Source organism: Hipposideros armiger, unplaced genomic scaffold (assembly GCF_001890085.2).
Source record: "Hipposideros armiger isolate ML-2016 unplaced genomic scaffold, ASM189008v1 scaffold_335, whole genome shotgun sequence".
Lineage (NCBI taxonomy): Eukaryota > Metazoa > Chordata > Mammalia > Chiroptera > Hipposideridae > Hipposideros > Hipposideros armiger.
The window spans coordinates 901,575-916,722 of NW_017731685.1; the positions used below are offsets into that span (position 1 = coordinate 901,575).

General features: G+C 42.7%; 1 protein-coding gene across 1 annotated transcript; it reads left to right on the forward strand.

The window, feature by feature from the left end:
* Nucleotides 1–792: 792 nt before the first annotated feature.
* LOC109392536 (uncharacterized) lies at nt 793–14,781 on the forward strand. Its single transcript, XM_019661088.1, has 3 exons — nt 793–1,341; nt 1,393–1,847; nt 14,319–14,781. The coding sequence occupies exons 1-3, from the start codon at nt 793–795 to the stop codon at nt 14,599–14,601; spliced, it is 1,287 nt and encodes a 428-aa protein (XP_019516633.1). The 3' UTR covers nt 14,602–14,781.
* Nucleotides 14,782–15,148: the final 367 nt, after the last annotated feature.

Genomic DNA, 15,148 nt, shown 5'->3' on the forward strand with positions numbered 1-15,148 from the left:
CGTTGAGAAACTTGGATAGAAGGCCTGACTGAAGGGGGCTCCCACGAGTACCCACCCACCATCGGGAGTAAGAGGCAGCTACAGATACATGATAAGGGTAATCGACATAGAGCCAGTTTCGCAGAAAGCCCTCATACAGACTTCAAAACAAACTTGAAAATACCCTTCTCAAGCTCGAAGAATGCCTGGAATTCAGTGGCCTTTATCCAACATAAAGATTCGCAACTCAGTTTTGACTGGGTTCCCTATAGAAGAACCTTGCGATGCAGCCCTAGAAAACTGACAACGCCCGCACTGTTGACAAGCTCGCCTCCTAACCCCTTACAAATGGGTCAGAAAGTGCAAAAAAAAAAAAAAAAGGTTCTCCAAGACTCTGCCGCACTGGAAGTGCACAGATCCCGGCTGTGCGCGGGCCCGCGAGCACCTCAGGGGCTATATAGTCAAGCTCTCAGGTGTGCCGAGAATTTTCAAGGCCCGCAGCTGAAACTCCGCTGGCAGCTCAGGCAGCCCCACCTACTTTCAGCTAACCCTCGACCCGCGTATACCCAAGGCACCAGCTCCCGCCCCCTCTAGACTTGTACTGCAAACAAGGGCTGTGCCAACAGAAACTCAGAGGCCCTTTAAATCTGGTTAAAGAAGAGCTCAACAGGAAGTGAACCAGATCCCATCCCTTGGGGGAGATGGCGCAAGGCCAGGTAGAAAAAGAAAGTGGCTCTCAAGTACCTGAAGTTGCCCCGGGTGCGTGCTCGAACCCACTTCCAGACGATTCCCCAAGAGGAGCCCTGTGAAGCGATGTTAACGCGCCAGGGGCGAGCGAGGAGGTTGGGGGGGAGTAAAAATCTGCTAAGCACCCCGCAGAGAGGGAAAAATCAATACCCCAAAAAGCAGACCCCCGAGGAGGTCTGGAGGCGAGGCATCAACTCGCATTTACTCGCGTTGTCCCTCACCTCCGTCCGCACAACAGATCCAGGGTGCAAGCGTTCTACCACACCCGGGGAATCCCTCCCTCGCCAAAGTCGGGACAAGAAGGAGGTCTCCCGGCGACGCCCAGGCTGCCGCGCCTGGGGCGGCTCTCCTCCCGCCGCGCGGCTGGCAACGCCGGGACGCCCTGCCGGCGCTCCCGGGCCGGGGAGGGAGAGGGCGGTGGGTGCAATACTCGCCTGGAGGCGGGTGGCGACTGCGGTCGGCGGAGTCGGGCGCAGGGTGAAGGCAGCTCTCGGCGACGCTTGGGCGCGCTCCGACGCGGCGCTGGCTGCTGGGTCGCTGTCGCCTGCGCTCCCCGCGCGCGTCTCTGGCGGCGCCTTGTCCGAGCTGCAGTGCGGGAGGCTGCCCCGGGAATGGGCGGGCGCGAGTGGCCTCAGCGGCCGCTCCTGGGTATTATTGTGACTCAAGCTATTTCCTGTTTGGAGGTTTGGGAGAAAGAAAAAAAAAAAAATCCAAGGTGGGGGCAGGGGGAGTTGGGCGGCGGCGAGCCAGAAAGCGGCGTCCTGGAGGGGTCGGGGCGTGCGCAGCTGCTGTCACCTGCTTCCTCGAGACCCCGAGGGTGCCAGATGCGCCAGCCCGGGCAAGGAGACGCAGCTTATTGCTAATTTGGGGTGTCTGGGAGGCCGGATAGGGGGCCTCGCCCTCGCCACCCAGCGGTGGGGTAGGGGCTGCGGTCGCAGGGGCCGCCTAGTCACTCCAGCCAGCGCGCCCACTGACCTGCCTGCCTCTTCCCTTCTCTGCAAAACTGCGCTGAGCTTTCTTCCCGCCCAGGGCAAGCGGAATGGGCTGTACTTCTGCCTTTATTCCTGCCTCCGGTCCGGTCGGCTTTCTAATCCTCTCCAGGGGTACGCGCATGGAAGGGGGTAGGTAGCTCGGCCACTCTTTAAAACACCACTGGAGGGAGGGTTGTGGGCCATTGTGTGTTTGGCGGTGTTGGGGTCTTTGATTTTTTGGGGGAGGGATGAGAAGCAGGTTAAGGATTTTGGTGGAAAGTTTTGAGATCAGCTTCCGTTCCCCTCCCCCACCAACCTCACCCTTAGCCGGGATCACAGGGTCTGAGGCCCCAATCCGGAAATACCGGTTCCTCCCGCTGGGACAATAGGTAAGGGCGGGAGTGCTAACCCCAGAGCCAGCTTAGTCACTGCCGGAATCCCTGCTCAGCCCGGACGGCAGAATCTTCCTCGTGCCCAACTGCACCTGGCAAGCAGGTGAACCTTTCATCCAGTCCGGTTTAAAATCCTGGGGAGTTACTGTTTAATGCGTGCAGTTTCAGTTTAGGTTGATGAAAAAGTTCTGGAGATGGATGGCGGTGTTGGTTGCACAACAATGTGAATGTACTTAATGCCGCTGAATTGTATGGTTAAAACGGTCCATTTTGTGTTACGCATTTTTTACCATAAAAGAAAAATTCCTGGGAAGGTCATGCCCTCATATTTTTCTAGACAGCTTTACTTATGACTGCCAAACCTTCGTCCCTCCTCCCTACACAAACCTTTGCCTGTAATGGAATGAATGACAGGGCTTCTTAGACAACTCAAGCTCACTTACTTTGGACCTCGGGGGGTACCTATCAACACGTTATTCCAAGAAGTGGGTCGATGGAGCCTAGAAAACAGTAAGTGCAGTTTTTAAAAAGATGAAGAGTAGTTTTTCAGAAACAAAGTGTTAGCAAGATGAATAAAGGTGTATAAAGTATACCACTGTTTATCCAAAAAAGAAGAAACAAACATATTGTACATGCATTTGCTTATGTTTTTAATGGAAGGAGAAATTAATAAATAAGATGGTTGTCTTTTTGGGAGAGAGGGAAAAGATGCAAAATACAAGAATAGAAACGAGACTTCTCTGACTAGGTCTTGTTTTGTAGGCTTCACTTCGGCATGATATAAATTTTACATAATTATGAAAAAAATTAAATCAAAACTTTAAAAAGCAAAATGCAACAAATGAATGTGGGTATCAACTTGGTGGCTTAACCATGTAAAGGGAAATTCTGTCAAGTGACTTTAGAACACAGCTATCTGACTCTACATCCCTTAGGTATATACCCTAGGATGAAGAGAATGTTAACAAAAACAAAAACAACTTTTCAGTAATCATAATGTTAGTTGTAAATAATTATGTTAATGTCTTTAAGAATCAAGATTTTTTTCAGTATAAAAGAAATATAAAATCAAAGAAGTTAAGCAATATTAAATTTGAAATGGAATTATCATTTAGAACTCCTATATTTTTCTTTAAAAAAATAATTCCAAGGTCTGCTTTACTCAAAATGCCTACCAAACAGTGACCAACCTGGTAGATGGTCACTGCAACCAGTTCTCGGTGGCCTCTATCCAGCTTCATGCGGAAATAACGTGAAAGAGCCACATCTTGTACCTCCCACCCCAGCTTCTCTGTGAATGCCAGTGTGGGGAACCCATGGAAACTTGGTGCCATGCATACACCACCCCGAAGGGTGGTTGAGTTAATGTTTCATGGTCTAACCTTCCACCAGTGGGGGATAGAAACTGATACATAGACATTCCTCCCTTTTCCCCCAGGATGAACTATCCTGAGACTCAGTCTATATCACCTCTCGGAAATCAAGCCACACGGACTCAACCAATCAGGTGCCTGAAGCCGCAGCCTTCTGGGTGAGGCTCCCTAGAATTGGCTCTCTCTGCTTCTCAGGACCTCATTCCTTTCCCTAGGACCATGCGCCTCCATAAAGCCCACGTTTCAAGGCTCTGCTTCCTGGGAAACCCAGGCTAACATATGTACAAACTGTATCTCAGGATAATTAAGTAGTTGGTGGGGAAATTATTCTACTCCATAAATAAGGAATGACAAAATTTGAATACCAGCATTTTCCCAAAACCCTAATAAAATAATGGATCAAGGCAGTGGTCATCAATGGCCACTAACATCACAGAAAACGTCACCAGACATCATGTGCCATCTGATGGGAATACACAACACTACAAATGACATGATCTTGCCCAAAAAAGCAAATCTGAGTCTGATCAAGCTTCTAGATCAGGGGTCAGCAAACTTTTGAGATGGAAGAGCCAATCCTGTCCCTCACAATTTAAAAATTATTCGAGAGCCATAAAACATGAAATCACCATTATGTGAATAATATCCTTTAAAAATTTTATAAATGAAACTATGATAGTTTTATCTTCATTTTCAATTTTACTTCAGAGCCACATGTACGTCCCCAAAGAGCCGCATGTGGCTTGCGAGCCACAGTTTGCCAACCCCTGTTCTAGATCCAACTGCCAATTTATAGGAACTAGTGGAAGAGAGGAATGTGTTAACTACTACTACTGGGGTATGATCAACCAAATCCAGAATGTGGGAAACATGAAAAGACAAATGACCCGCTTTCCTCAACAAGTAGCAAGGCATTTAAAATGAAGTGGGGAGAAACCTATAGATTAACAGGCTTAAGTAATGTCAGTGAAATACAATGTGTATTTCTTGTTTAGGTCCCAATTCAAGCCAACCAGCCACTGGAAAAAAAGGAGATAATTGGAGAAACTTGATATTCCCTAAATTAGTAAAAAATTAGGAAAATGTTTAAAATGTTTTAATCCATACCATCGATTTAATCTAGTGTATGGTGTTGATGTTGCTACCACATGTGTTTGGGAGGCACATTTATTTTAATATACACACATATGCATACATGCGAAATAAAACACCTGTTTAATTTATTTCTGTATCTGAAATGAACATTTCAGAGAAGAGTCGGATTTTGGACTTTCTTTGAATGTATTCAGGTAGGAAGAAAGGGACCCTGGCTGGCGTATCTGGTAACCAACATCGTCTTTGCTTTTCCCACCCACTCTTTTCATTCTGGGTCCATGCTGTATGTATTCCTTTGTCTGTGCTTTCCTGTAACCAGCAAAATAGCATTTTCAGTAATAAACATTTCCACCCTGAAGACTAAACATTTCAAAATCTGCACAAGGAAATAAAGAGACGCCTCCATGGGCCACAGGGGCAGTATTGTGAAAAATGGGGCAAGAACTCTGGGTTCTGACTTAGAGCTCAGCCGAGGTTCCCTCTCTGCCACTGGCACCAACGCAGTCCCATAGAAACCATCTTGCCTTCCCTGGAGACAAAGCCCTATTCTGCTGCCTCCTGTGACAGGGAGCTCTTGTGTTCTGTGTCCTGAGGTTCTGAAATTGATACTGTGCTTCACCTGCAGGCTGGACAGACAGGATGGGGAAAGGGTCAAATCACAGCCTAAAGTAGGGCACTGCCTTGGTAAGACAGGTGTTTTCTTTACTGGCGATATGTGCACCACAGAGCCCCAGAAAGAGCTTGGTTCCCGGTCTTGTCTATGTTCCTACCTGCTGCCTGTGTGACCCTGAGTTTTGCATTTAACTCCTCTACGTCTCAACTTCAGTCTCCTCACTCTAACGCAGCAACTCCATTTCTAGGTATCTATCCGCCCATCCTCAATACTCACACAAGTACTGAAAGAAATATACTTAAGAATGCTTATTCCTCTGTGTTGGAATAGCAAAAAAAAATTTAAAAATTTAAAAATAATTAAAATTAAATGCCATCAAAAGAATGTCTGGATAAACAATTGTACATCCGTACAATGTGCTAAATGGACTATTCAGAGGTTTGCTTTGTTTCCACAATGAATATTCAATTAATTAAAGTTACAAATCTCAAACCCTGGTTGTTCTTCAGGCTTAACTTTACATGTTTTGTTATTCTGTAAGGCTAGCTTTCATTTTCACTTGTAAAACTTTATTATGTAATTTTTAATACATATAAAATAATGTATGTAACATCTATATAAGCTTTGGAGCATATAATAAAATGAATACGTGAACCCAACATACAATCGATTGAATTACCAGTGTTTTGACCACACCACAGGCTTCCAAATCCTATACCCACCTCTTCCCATCCATTTCAAGATAATCACTATCTTAAATTATATAGTCAATTAAAAAGAAAGTTTCACCAAAACATGTAATCTTCCTAAACAAATGTATTGTTTGGATTTGCTTCTTTTGAGCTGTTTAAAAATAGAATCACACTGTATTTAGTTTTCTGCAACCAGTTCGTTTCATTGCAAATTATATATCTAAGATTTATTCACATTGCTAAGTATAGCTATATTTCATCCAATTTTATTGCCGTGTAATATTCCATTTCTATATTTGATTTTAAATTTTCATTTGGATTAAAAGATGCCTGCTCTCTTAGGCAGACAATTACTTTCTTGGTGAACTTTGGAGAAAAGATGTCAGATCATCACAGTATTAGAATTGGTGACAACACGAGTGATTCTTCTTTTCACCCACATTAGAAATACACATATCGTCCCACGTTATTTAGGCATTTTGCCTCCTAAGCACATCCGAAGTTTTTCACTATACTAGTCTTTCCACTATTTTGTATGTTTGAAATTTTTCCTATATAAAAATGGGGGAGTTGAATTGAAATGACATCTGGATGTTTTTCTTGGCTTTGTCTGATTTGGTGGCCACAACTTTTTAAGGTGTATCATCTGCTGACTGATGCTGAGGAATGCTCTCCATCGGTTAAGAATAGTATATACGAACAGTTTATATCAACCAATAAGCAAAATCTCCAAGATGCATTGCTAAGGAAAAAGGCAAGTTATGGAATAATACATGTGGTATAAATGTGTTTACACATTAAACACATGCATACATATGCAAATGAGTAGAAAAAGGGCTGAAAGGATGCTCAGCATCAGTGGTTAATGGGAAAGGTGAGTGGGAGAGGCTGTGATTTAGGGGGATGGGGGAATGGTGGTGAAGACTGATCTATACATTTTGGGTGCTGTTTTGAATTTAATTAAAGCAAAAGTAAAACAAATGCACAGGGTGGACTAGAAGATCTGTCACGTACCTTCTGGTTGACACCTGCAGTGATCCTAATGGGATAGAGGACTTCTGTTTTGATGGGGACTTGGTGAGAGATCTTGGTCACAGTGCCCTGGTGCTCCCTGAAGATTGAATGGGGACAGCTGCAGCTCTCAGAAACAGGTTGGCCATGGTGGCCTGGGTCATGTGACTGCTGAATGCTCTTTCAACACTGAACCCTGGCCTCATCCCCAGTCACACCTGTCCGGCCTGAGGGCAGGGCTGCTCCTGGGTCTGGAGATCCCCCAGTAAGCTTTCTAGTTGATGAAGGGATTCTTCCTCTGAAATCCCAGGTCTCTGCTCTGTGGGGCCAAGGCAGGCAGTAGCCCCAAGCAGGGGCAGAAATGGGGCAGGTAAACACCACACATGTAGCTGCCAGTCACGGTGTTGAGAAGAAAGGCAAGAGGAGGAACCAAAGACGTTCCCTGCTCCGCGCTCAGCTATCACTGGGCGCATTACTTTGATCCCCCTTAACACACTTGATAGTCCGCTTACATTGGTGTGATGCTTTAGGTTGGGCACTTTATAACTGTGTAGAACCAGGAGGTACCTCTAGATTCATTGTTTCTATGGCCAAAGCTTTGGACGGTTTTCTAAGAAAAGTATCAGTTTCAAGTAAGTGGCACACTGCCTGCTTTATGGCATTCAACGACGTTACTAATTTGGACTTTGAGAAACGACTCATAAAGAGATAGTACTTTGTGTTGACAGGCCGAAGATCACGGTAGTTTTAGTTACGCCTCTGGTGAACACTAATTTTAACACACGTGGTAAGTAGAGTTTCACTGGAGCTGGGATTGCCTCTGAATTTCCAGGGAGAAAAATGGAGACAGAAATAGAGAGAGAGGGATGGATAGAGATACAATTCATTGAATGACTTTGCAGAAAACAAGGATATGATTACTTAGTGTAATGTAAAAATCATCTTTCTCATTAGGAGGCTCAAAAAGCTCTAAACAACCAAATAATAGTGCTGTAATCATTACAACGAACATTGTATAAGCCAGGTGTATGGGCCACTCATAGAAATTAGAGGCTGAGATATAGCTGAGTTGCTTATTATGCATTGGGTAATAGTGGGGTTAGTGGTGACATGACCAAAATAATGGGCTCACATTTTAATGGGTGCTTATTTGTTGTAATATGCCTGTGACACTAAACTGAGCTTGCTAATTGATGAAGGGATTCTTCCACTTAAATTAAAGCAGCAATTTGAAAACAACAAAAACCAGGGCAAGTGAGGGCGTGGTGAAACTGCTACATTGTTATTCCCATTGTAAACTGTGCCTGCCTTTCAGAAACGATTTTCATAAAATGCATCAAGACTTTGTAAAAAAAAAAAAAATGCCCAAGTCATTTGGCCCTGTCATTTTACCCTGGGCCTCTATCTTAATTTAAGGCAATAGTACAAATTCAGAGAAAACTATGTGCACAAAACTTTCCATCAAAACATTCAGGGGTGGCTGGTTAACTCTGTTGGTTAGAGCGTGGTGGTAACACCAAGGTTGCTGGTTTGATCCCTGCATGGGCCACTGTGAGTGGTGCCCTCCTTAAAAAAAAAACCAACAAAGGACCGGCAGAGCAGCTCAGTTGGTTAAGAGCTCGCTCAAGAGTTCGAGCTCTGAGCAACAGCGGTTTGAGTCCCGGCCCGAGCTGAGCTGCCGCTGAGCTGTCAACAGGTGACAGGATGGCTCAGCTAAAAAAAACCCAAAAAACCAAAAAAAACCCACAACAACAAAAAAACATTATTCAGAAGAGCAAAAAGTTAAAACAATGGAAATATCCAACAATAAAGGGAAAGTTAAATACAGCCATATTCATGAAAAGGAACATGTGGACACATGTATGTTAACTATGAGATATGTAGCAATATTTATTCAGTCAACAAGTACATATTGAACCAGCTTTATTATTATATATCGTGTTAAACAGGTGACACAATTATGAACAAAAAAAAATGGAGGTTTTTTTCCTCATGGAGCTTGTGGATAATGCTTACGATGTAATATTTAGTGTAAACGACAGAATACAAAATTCACACATTGATTATCACGATGCAAAAATGAAATGCATTGGCCAAAGGACAGGAACAAAAATAAACCAAAATGCAAAGTAAGTGTTATGTGGGGTACTTATGGCACAAATGGATCCCTCCCTCTCTGCCTTTTCTCTTTTTACAGATTGCATTCAGTATTTATTTAATTTAAAATATCGTGAGACATAGAAACATCAAGAAATACTATTGCTGGCTGACAAAAGCAGAATAATAAGTAGTATGCATGGAATAGCTGCAGCTCCGCATGCAGATGCACAGGGACTGAAAACAATCGTGCTAAAAGGGAAAGTGAGCCCTGGGATCTGAGCTAACGCAGCATTTTTCCTTTTAAACAAATGCTTGTTAATGCTGTTGGTTCAAGGTCTTATAACAATGTGTACTTTTAAAAGAGTCTTGGAGGAGCCTCTTCCCCTGCCAAGTCCAAGAACTCTAGAGAGAGGCACGTGGTACAGGAGAGAGGGCCTGGGCGCTGGAGTCCCACAGACCTGGGCACACATGCCAAGGCAGTCACTTTCTGGTTGTGTGACAGGCACGTTTGCTGGACCTGCTTGAACCTGTTTTCCCTTTTAACACTGGGGATAGTATTACCTGCCTCCTAGATTGCTGTTAGTGTTAGAAATTATATATCTATACAGAGAAAAAAACTCTAGGAGGATATTGTATCAGGATAATGACTGGTTACAAATAACAGAATCTCAACCACAGCGGCCAAACAAGAGAGGCCATCACTTTATTTCACGTCACAAAATATTTGGAAGCAGACAGTCCAGTTTTGGTATAGCAACTCTAAGATTAAAAGAGGGGACAAGCCCTTCCCCGATTGTCGTCTCTGTCTCTTGTTCTTATTCAAATCTGCGTCGCCCCTCTCGTGTCCCATTTGCCCTTGCCACACTAAACGTGACACCCGATTCCCCAACGCTGTTCCACTCCCCCAATTCCCCAATAAAATCTTTAAAAAGAAAGGGGACAAGGCTTTGCCAGTTTTTCTGCCCTGCCATCTTTGCCTCTGGTTTTGATCCTCATAGGTCCAAGATGGTTGCTCCACCTTCAGGCATCTATTGCACGGTGTAGGCAAAAGCCTGTGCCAGCTGACTCTGCCTATAAGCTTTCCTGTAAGCTTTTCTGCTGACATTACAGTAGTCAAAATCAGGCCCTCAGGCTATTCCAAATTACTGCTCAATGTATACCCACACGCATGCTATTGCCTCTAAACTCTTTTGCAGATAGAGCTTACATCTGGCCCAGTGTCACATAATATGTGCTCAATAAATAATTTGTTGAATTGAAACATTGAACTATCTCATCAAAGTACGATTTCCTCTATGAATAATAAGTCAAAAGTAAAAAACTTGACTCCACATGATTAAACGCTCCTGTCAAGAAAGTTCTATGTGTTCCTTCACTAGTGTGGAAAAAAAACCCAAAAAATGCCTACAAGTGCAGAAAAAACAAAAAGCTACTTACCTGGCTCCCAAGCCATCCCACAAATTGCGTTGTCCAGGTTGCTTTGCCTTGTACTTGCTAATCTGGAACCCGGGAGATGGAAAGCAGAGGTCATCCAGTATGTGACCTGTTTGGAGAGCATGGTCCACGCGATCCCTCAGAAATGGAGGAGTCCCAGGTGCCACGTTAAACTTCCAGAAGCAATATGTCTTGAGTGTGGTTCTGGCAACTGTTAGGCAGCCATGTCTGTGAGAAATCATATCAAGAACTGAAGAGTCACTAAAATAAGGAGCTGAGTTAATTATCCTTACCTGTGGTTCCCAAGGCAACAAGGCAACAACCCCCTTAGGATCCTGGGTAATAAGATCCTTTCAAACTCACTTGGGAGATATCGGCTGTCTGTGCCCTACACCTGCCTTGCTGGATATGATTCATAAGGTTTCTGCCTTTTGGTGAGCTGGATAAAAACACCCTGCATGTTAGTTCTTACTTGTGTGTTTTCAGGTCCCACAGCTGTAAATACCCCAAACAAAGGACCTCTGGTTACAGACACCCGCTGCATGTGAAAGGATATTGAGCAATTCAGATGCGGAGTCTTGATTTAGAGCTTTGTAGCCACTTAGGAGATTGGTTCCAGCAATTCCTCGCTTTTTTGGAATTACGCAGAAAAAGGTAGTATAGAGCCACAATTCCTTAGCCACAATTCTGAAATTTCAGAACTTGGTCTCAGAAACCAAATGTTTGGTTCTTAAACTAACCGGGCAGCAAAATCTGGCCTGAGCTGATGATGTAAGTCTATTGATGGTCCTTACTTATTCCACTTGGTATAAATAATCATACATTTCACTGGGAACATATCCATGGATTTAACTATGGGGACCACCCTGACTCTGCTGCAAGTATTATGTCATGCTATGTGCATACAGTATGGACACCATATTTCTGAAAAACTCTGAATTCCAAAACATATGGCCCAAAGGTTTCAGATAAAGGATTGTGAACCTATAAAAGCGAACCTCAGTTACTGATGGGTTATTTAGCATGTCAAATTGCACTTGTAGCACCATTATAAACTGTAGATTCTCAGCTTTCCCTGCCCAAACATACAGTATATCTAACGCTGACTATTGCATGCTGTATCAGCCTTGCAGAAAATTCTTCAGACTCATTATACACACCCCAAAATTGTTACACTACGAATTTGCACTGGCTCTGCCTATATTTACAAGGGCTGCCCCTCCTTACAGGCAGAACAACTCCATTTGCTTTTCATATCAATAAGAAAACAAGCATCCTCCTAGAGCAAATATACTCAAGTTTCTTTGCAAGTTTCCAGGGGAAGCAAATTAGAACAGCTAGAAGGAGGAGAACACGTTCCTTTTCTTTTGTGTATTGCCTGATCCTCTTTACGTGGCTGTGGCATAGGACTTGGTTTTGTGACTCCTGTACATATTACCACAGCAAGGTCATTTTTCAAATACCCAGATAAGTCAGAAATCATGATTTAGATCTTTCATTGAACAGGAATCAGATACATAATGCAGAACACACGAAGGTTTCATGGATGACAAAATTATTAGATTGGATGAATGGATCAAGGTCTAAAAAACCTTACTAAGGCTGAATATTCCTCTCTCTCTCTCTCTCTCTCTCTCTCTCTCTCTCTCTCTCTCTCTCTATATATATATATATAATATATATATTTATATATATATTTTTATATATATAATATCTATATATAATATAGATATAATATCTATATATATAATATAATAATATCTATATATATACAATATCTATATATTATATCATATATAGATATATATGATATATATCTATCATATATATATGATAGATATATATATATGATAGATTTATATCTATCATATATATATCTAATATATATAAAAATAGAGGAGATATAGGCGTTTCCCTGTTGTCCTCTGTACCCAGAAAAATGGAATGTACTCAATAAGTAATTGAATCAATGACTAATTGCTCCTGTCACAGACGAAACACATACCAACAGGCCAAAAGACATTCCAAAGATACTCATGACGCCTTACTCATCTCTCATGGAAGAAAGTCCTATAACTCAAAAAAGAAACTCAGTAGACTTCACAGCCTCTTAAATTTGCATTCACAACCACCATGTCCTCTTTGATGCAGGATCCCAGGATGGGTATGAAATCCTCTCCAAGACTAAGATCTTGTGCTTAGCACTGAACTGTCTGTCTCTTCATGGATCTAGGGTGGCCTCTTTACTAAATGAATTACTTCCTGGAGAAAGTAATTCTCCTTTGTGCTCTGGAGGTGGGGTTTCAGCGACACCAAACCTTACTGTATCAGCTCTTACCTAGGCTATTGCAATAGCCTTACTGTTTCCAGGGCCTAGACCATGCTTCCCTGAGCTCAGAGCCTGTTCTCACCCCTCATTTGGGCTTCTTCTCAGTCTACTGTGTTGGAAAAGCCTTCAAGTACTCTTATCAAAAAGAGCTCTGCCCAAACAAGTGCTGGAGACGGATAATGGTCATAGTTGTACAACAATGTGATTGCACTTAGTGTCACTTAATTGTACACTGAAAAATGGTTAACATGGTAAATTTTATGTAATGTACATTTTATCACAATTTTTAAAAAAAGGGAAAAAAAGTCACACCCAGCATGTTCCATCTTTCTCACCTGCTTCCTTTCTTTTTCTTCTTAAAGCTTATCAGTACCTGGCACTGTAGATGCATATGTCTGTTGTCTATATTCCCCCAGAAGGAAGCTCAAGGAGACCAGGTGTTCCATTTGTTTTCTTCACTCTCATATTTGTGATGCCCAGAACAGTGCCTGGCACACTGTAAGTACTCCTAAAGATTTTCTGAAGGAATGAATGAAAGCAAGCAAGTAAGCTAGGTCTCAAATTAGTATTCCCACCTCTAGTTTCTCTCCATCTAATGCAATTCATCATAAACATTGACCCTAGGGTTAGCTGAGTTATCTTTTCAAAACGTAGATCTGATATTATTCCCATCCCCTCGAACTCTCCATGTTTAGAAGAAAAACAAACACTATTTTTAAAAAGAGAAGCAACAGTAAGTGCTAACTAACCATAGAATGTTGCATACATAGATCGACTCTGGGAAATGACTTCCTGATTTCTCTGCATGCCAAAGTCTCATGAAAGACTTAATAAAAATATTAAGTCATAAGCAATCCAACACCATGAATAACAATAACAAAAAAAAATTCTTCAAACTAGCTTTGGCATAAAGTCCAAATTTAATAGATGGCTTGAGCTCTTAATTTCTTTGAATGAATGTAACGGTTCCAGTACAATAATTAACAAAGCCATGTAATTTACAAGCATGTTGCCTCCTTCCCTCACATAACTGTATGGAGCAGGAATATAGGAGTGTAATCCAACTCCTTATCTACAGCTTCATGGCCTCTATGATCTAGCCTCTATCTATCTTTTTCATCCCCTGTCCACCCAATGCACCCATACTCCAGCAACACTTCTCTACTCACTTTACCCAATCCACATTTGTACGCTGGTCACCTCTGCTCAGATCTCTCCCCTACCCAGAATGCCCGCAATTCTCCCTCCAGCTGACCCCTTTCGTGGAGTATCTTTATCCTCCACCCCTGTCCACCTGCCACAATTGTACTCATCCTTCAAGGCCTTTTCCTCCAATGTTGCCCTAAATCAAAAGCAATTGCTAGTTTCCTTGAGCTCATATGATATTTTATTTTAAGCCTCTTGTCGAGCTCTACATGTTGGATCCAAGTCACATATGCCTCTGCCTCTCTTCCCAACTGTCAACATTGAGAGGGGTGTGGCAGCGTACACAATAGGTGCTCAAGGCAATTCTTGCTATGTGTGCCTCCAGGATGTTACATTCTCCTCGTCTAGACACTCTATTAAAACTACTGTTTCTCAGCTCTAGGTATGGATGCTGGTGGCTGCGTCCAGAACACAGTGGTGCCAAGCGTGACTTCATGGCAGGTGCCCATTGGCAGAGGGAAGAGACAGCCCTGTCTGTTTTCGCCTCATTGACCCCTAGGCCTGGTGGAATTTCAAGGAGGGAGTCAAGAAAGCGGATGTTTACAGTGTGTCATCACAGGAAAAAGAAGGCTTCTGATAAGCGGATCCTGAAACTGGGGGAGGCAGAGCTTTGTCGGTGTTTGGCTTTGAGTCAGTGTGGAGAGAGTAATCAATTTTGACCCATCAAAAACCCCATTGTTTGGTCTCATTACCACAGACAAATGTCTCTGATGGGAGGGTCCTATCAGTGGTGGGTGGAAGATTAGATAGAGGTAGAGACTCCATCTGGCGAACATCAATTTGTTCTCTGTACCTTTGAGTCTGTTTCTATTTTGTTTGTTCATTTATTTTGTTTTTTAGATTCCACATACAAGTGAAATCATATGGTATTTGTCTTTCTCTGACTTATTTCACTTACCATATCTCTAGGTCCATCCATGTTGTTGCAAATGACAAGATTTCACTCTTTTTTTATGGCTGAGTAATATTCTACTGTATATATGTATCACATCTTCTTTCTCCATTTGTCTACCAATGGACACTTAGGTTGCTTCCATATCCTAGCTATTGTAAAGAATGCTGCAATGAATATAGGGTGCATATATCTTTTTGAATTAATGTTTTAGATTGCTTTGGATAAATACCCAGAAGTGGAATTGCTAGGTAATATGGTAGTTCAATTTTTTTTCCCCAATTTTTAATTTTTTGAGGAATCTCTATACTGTC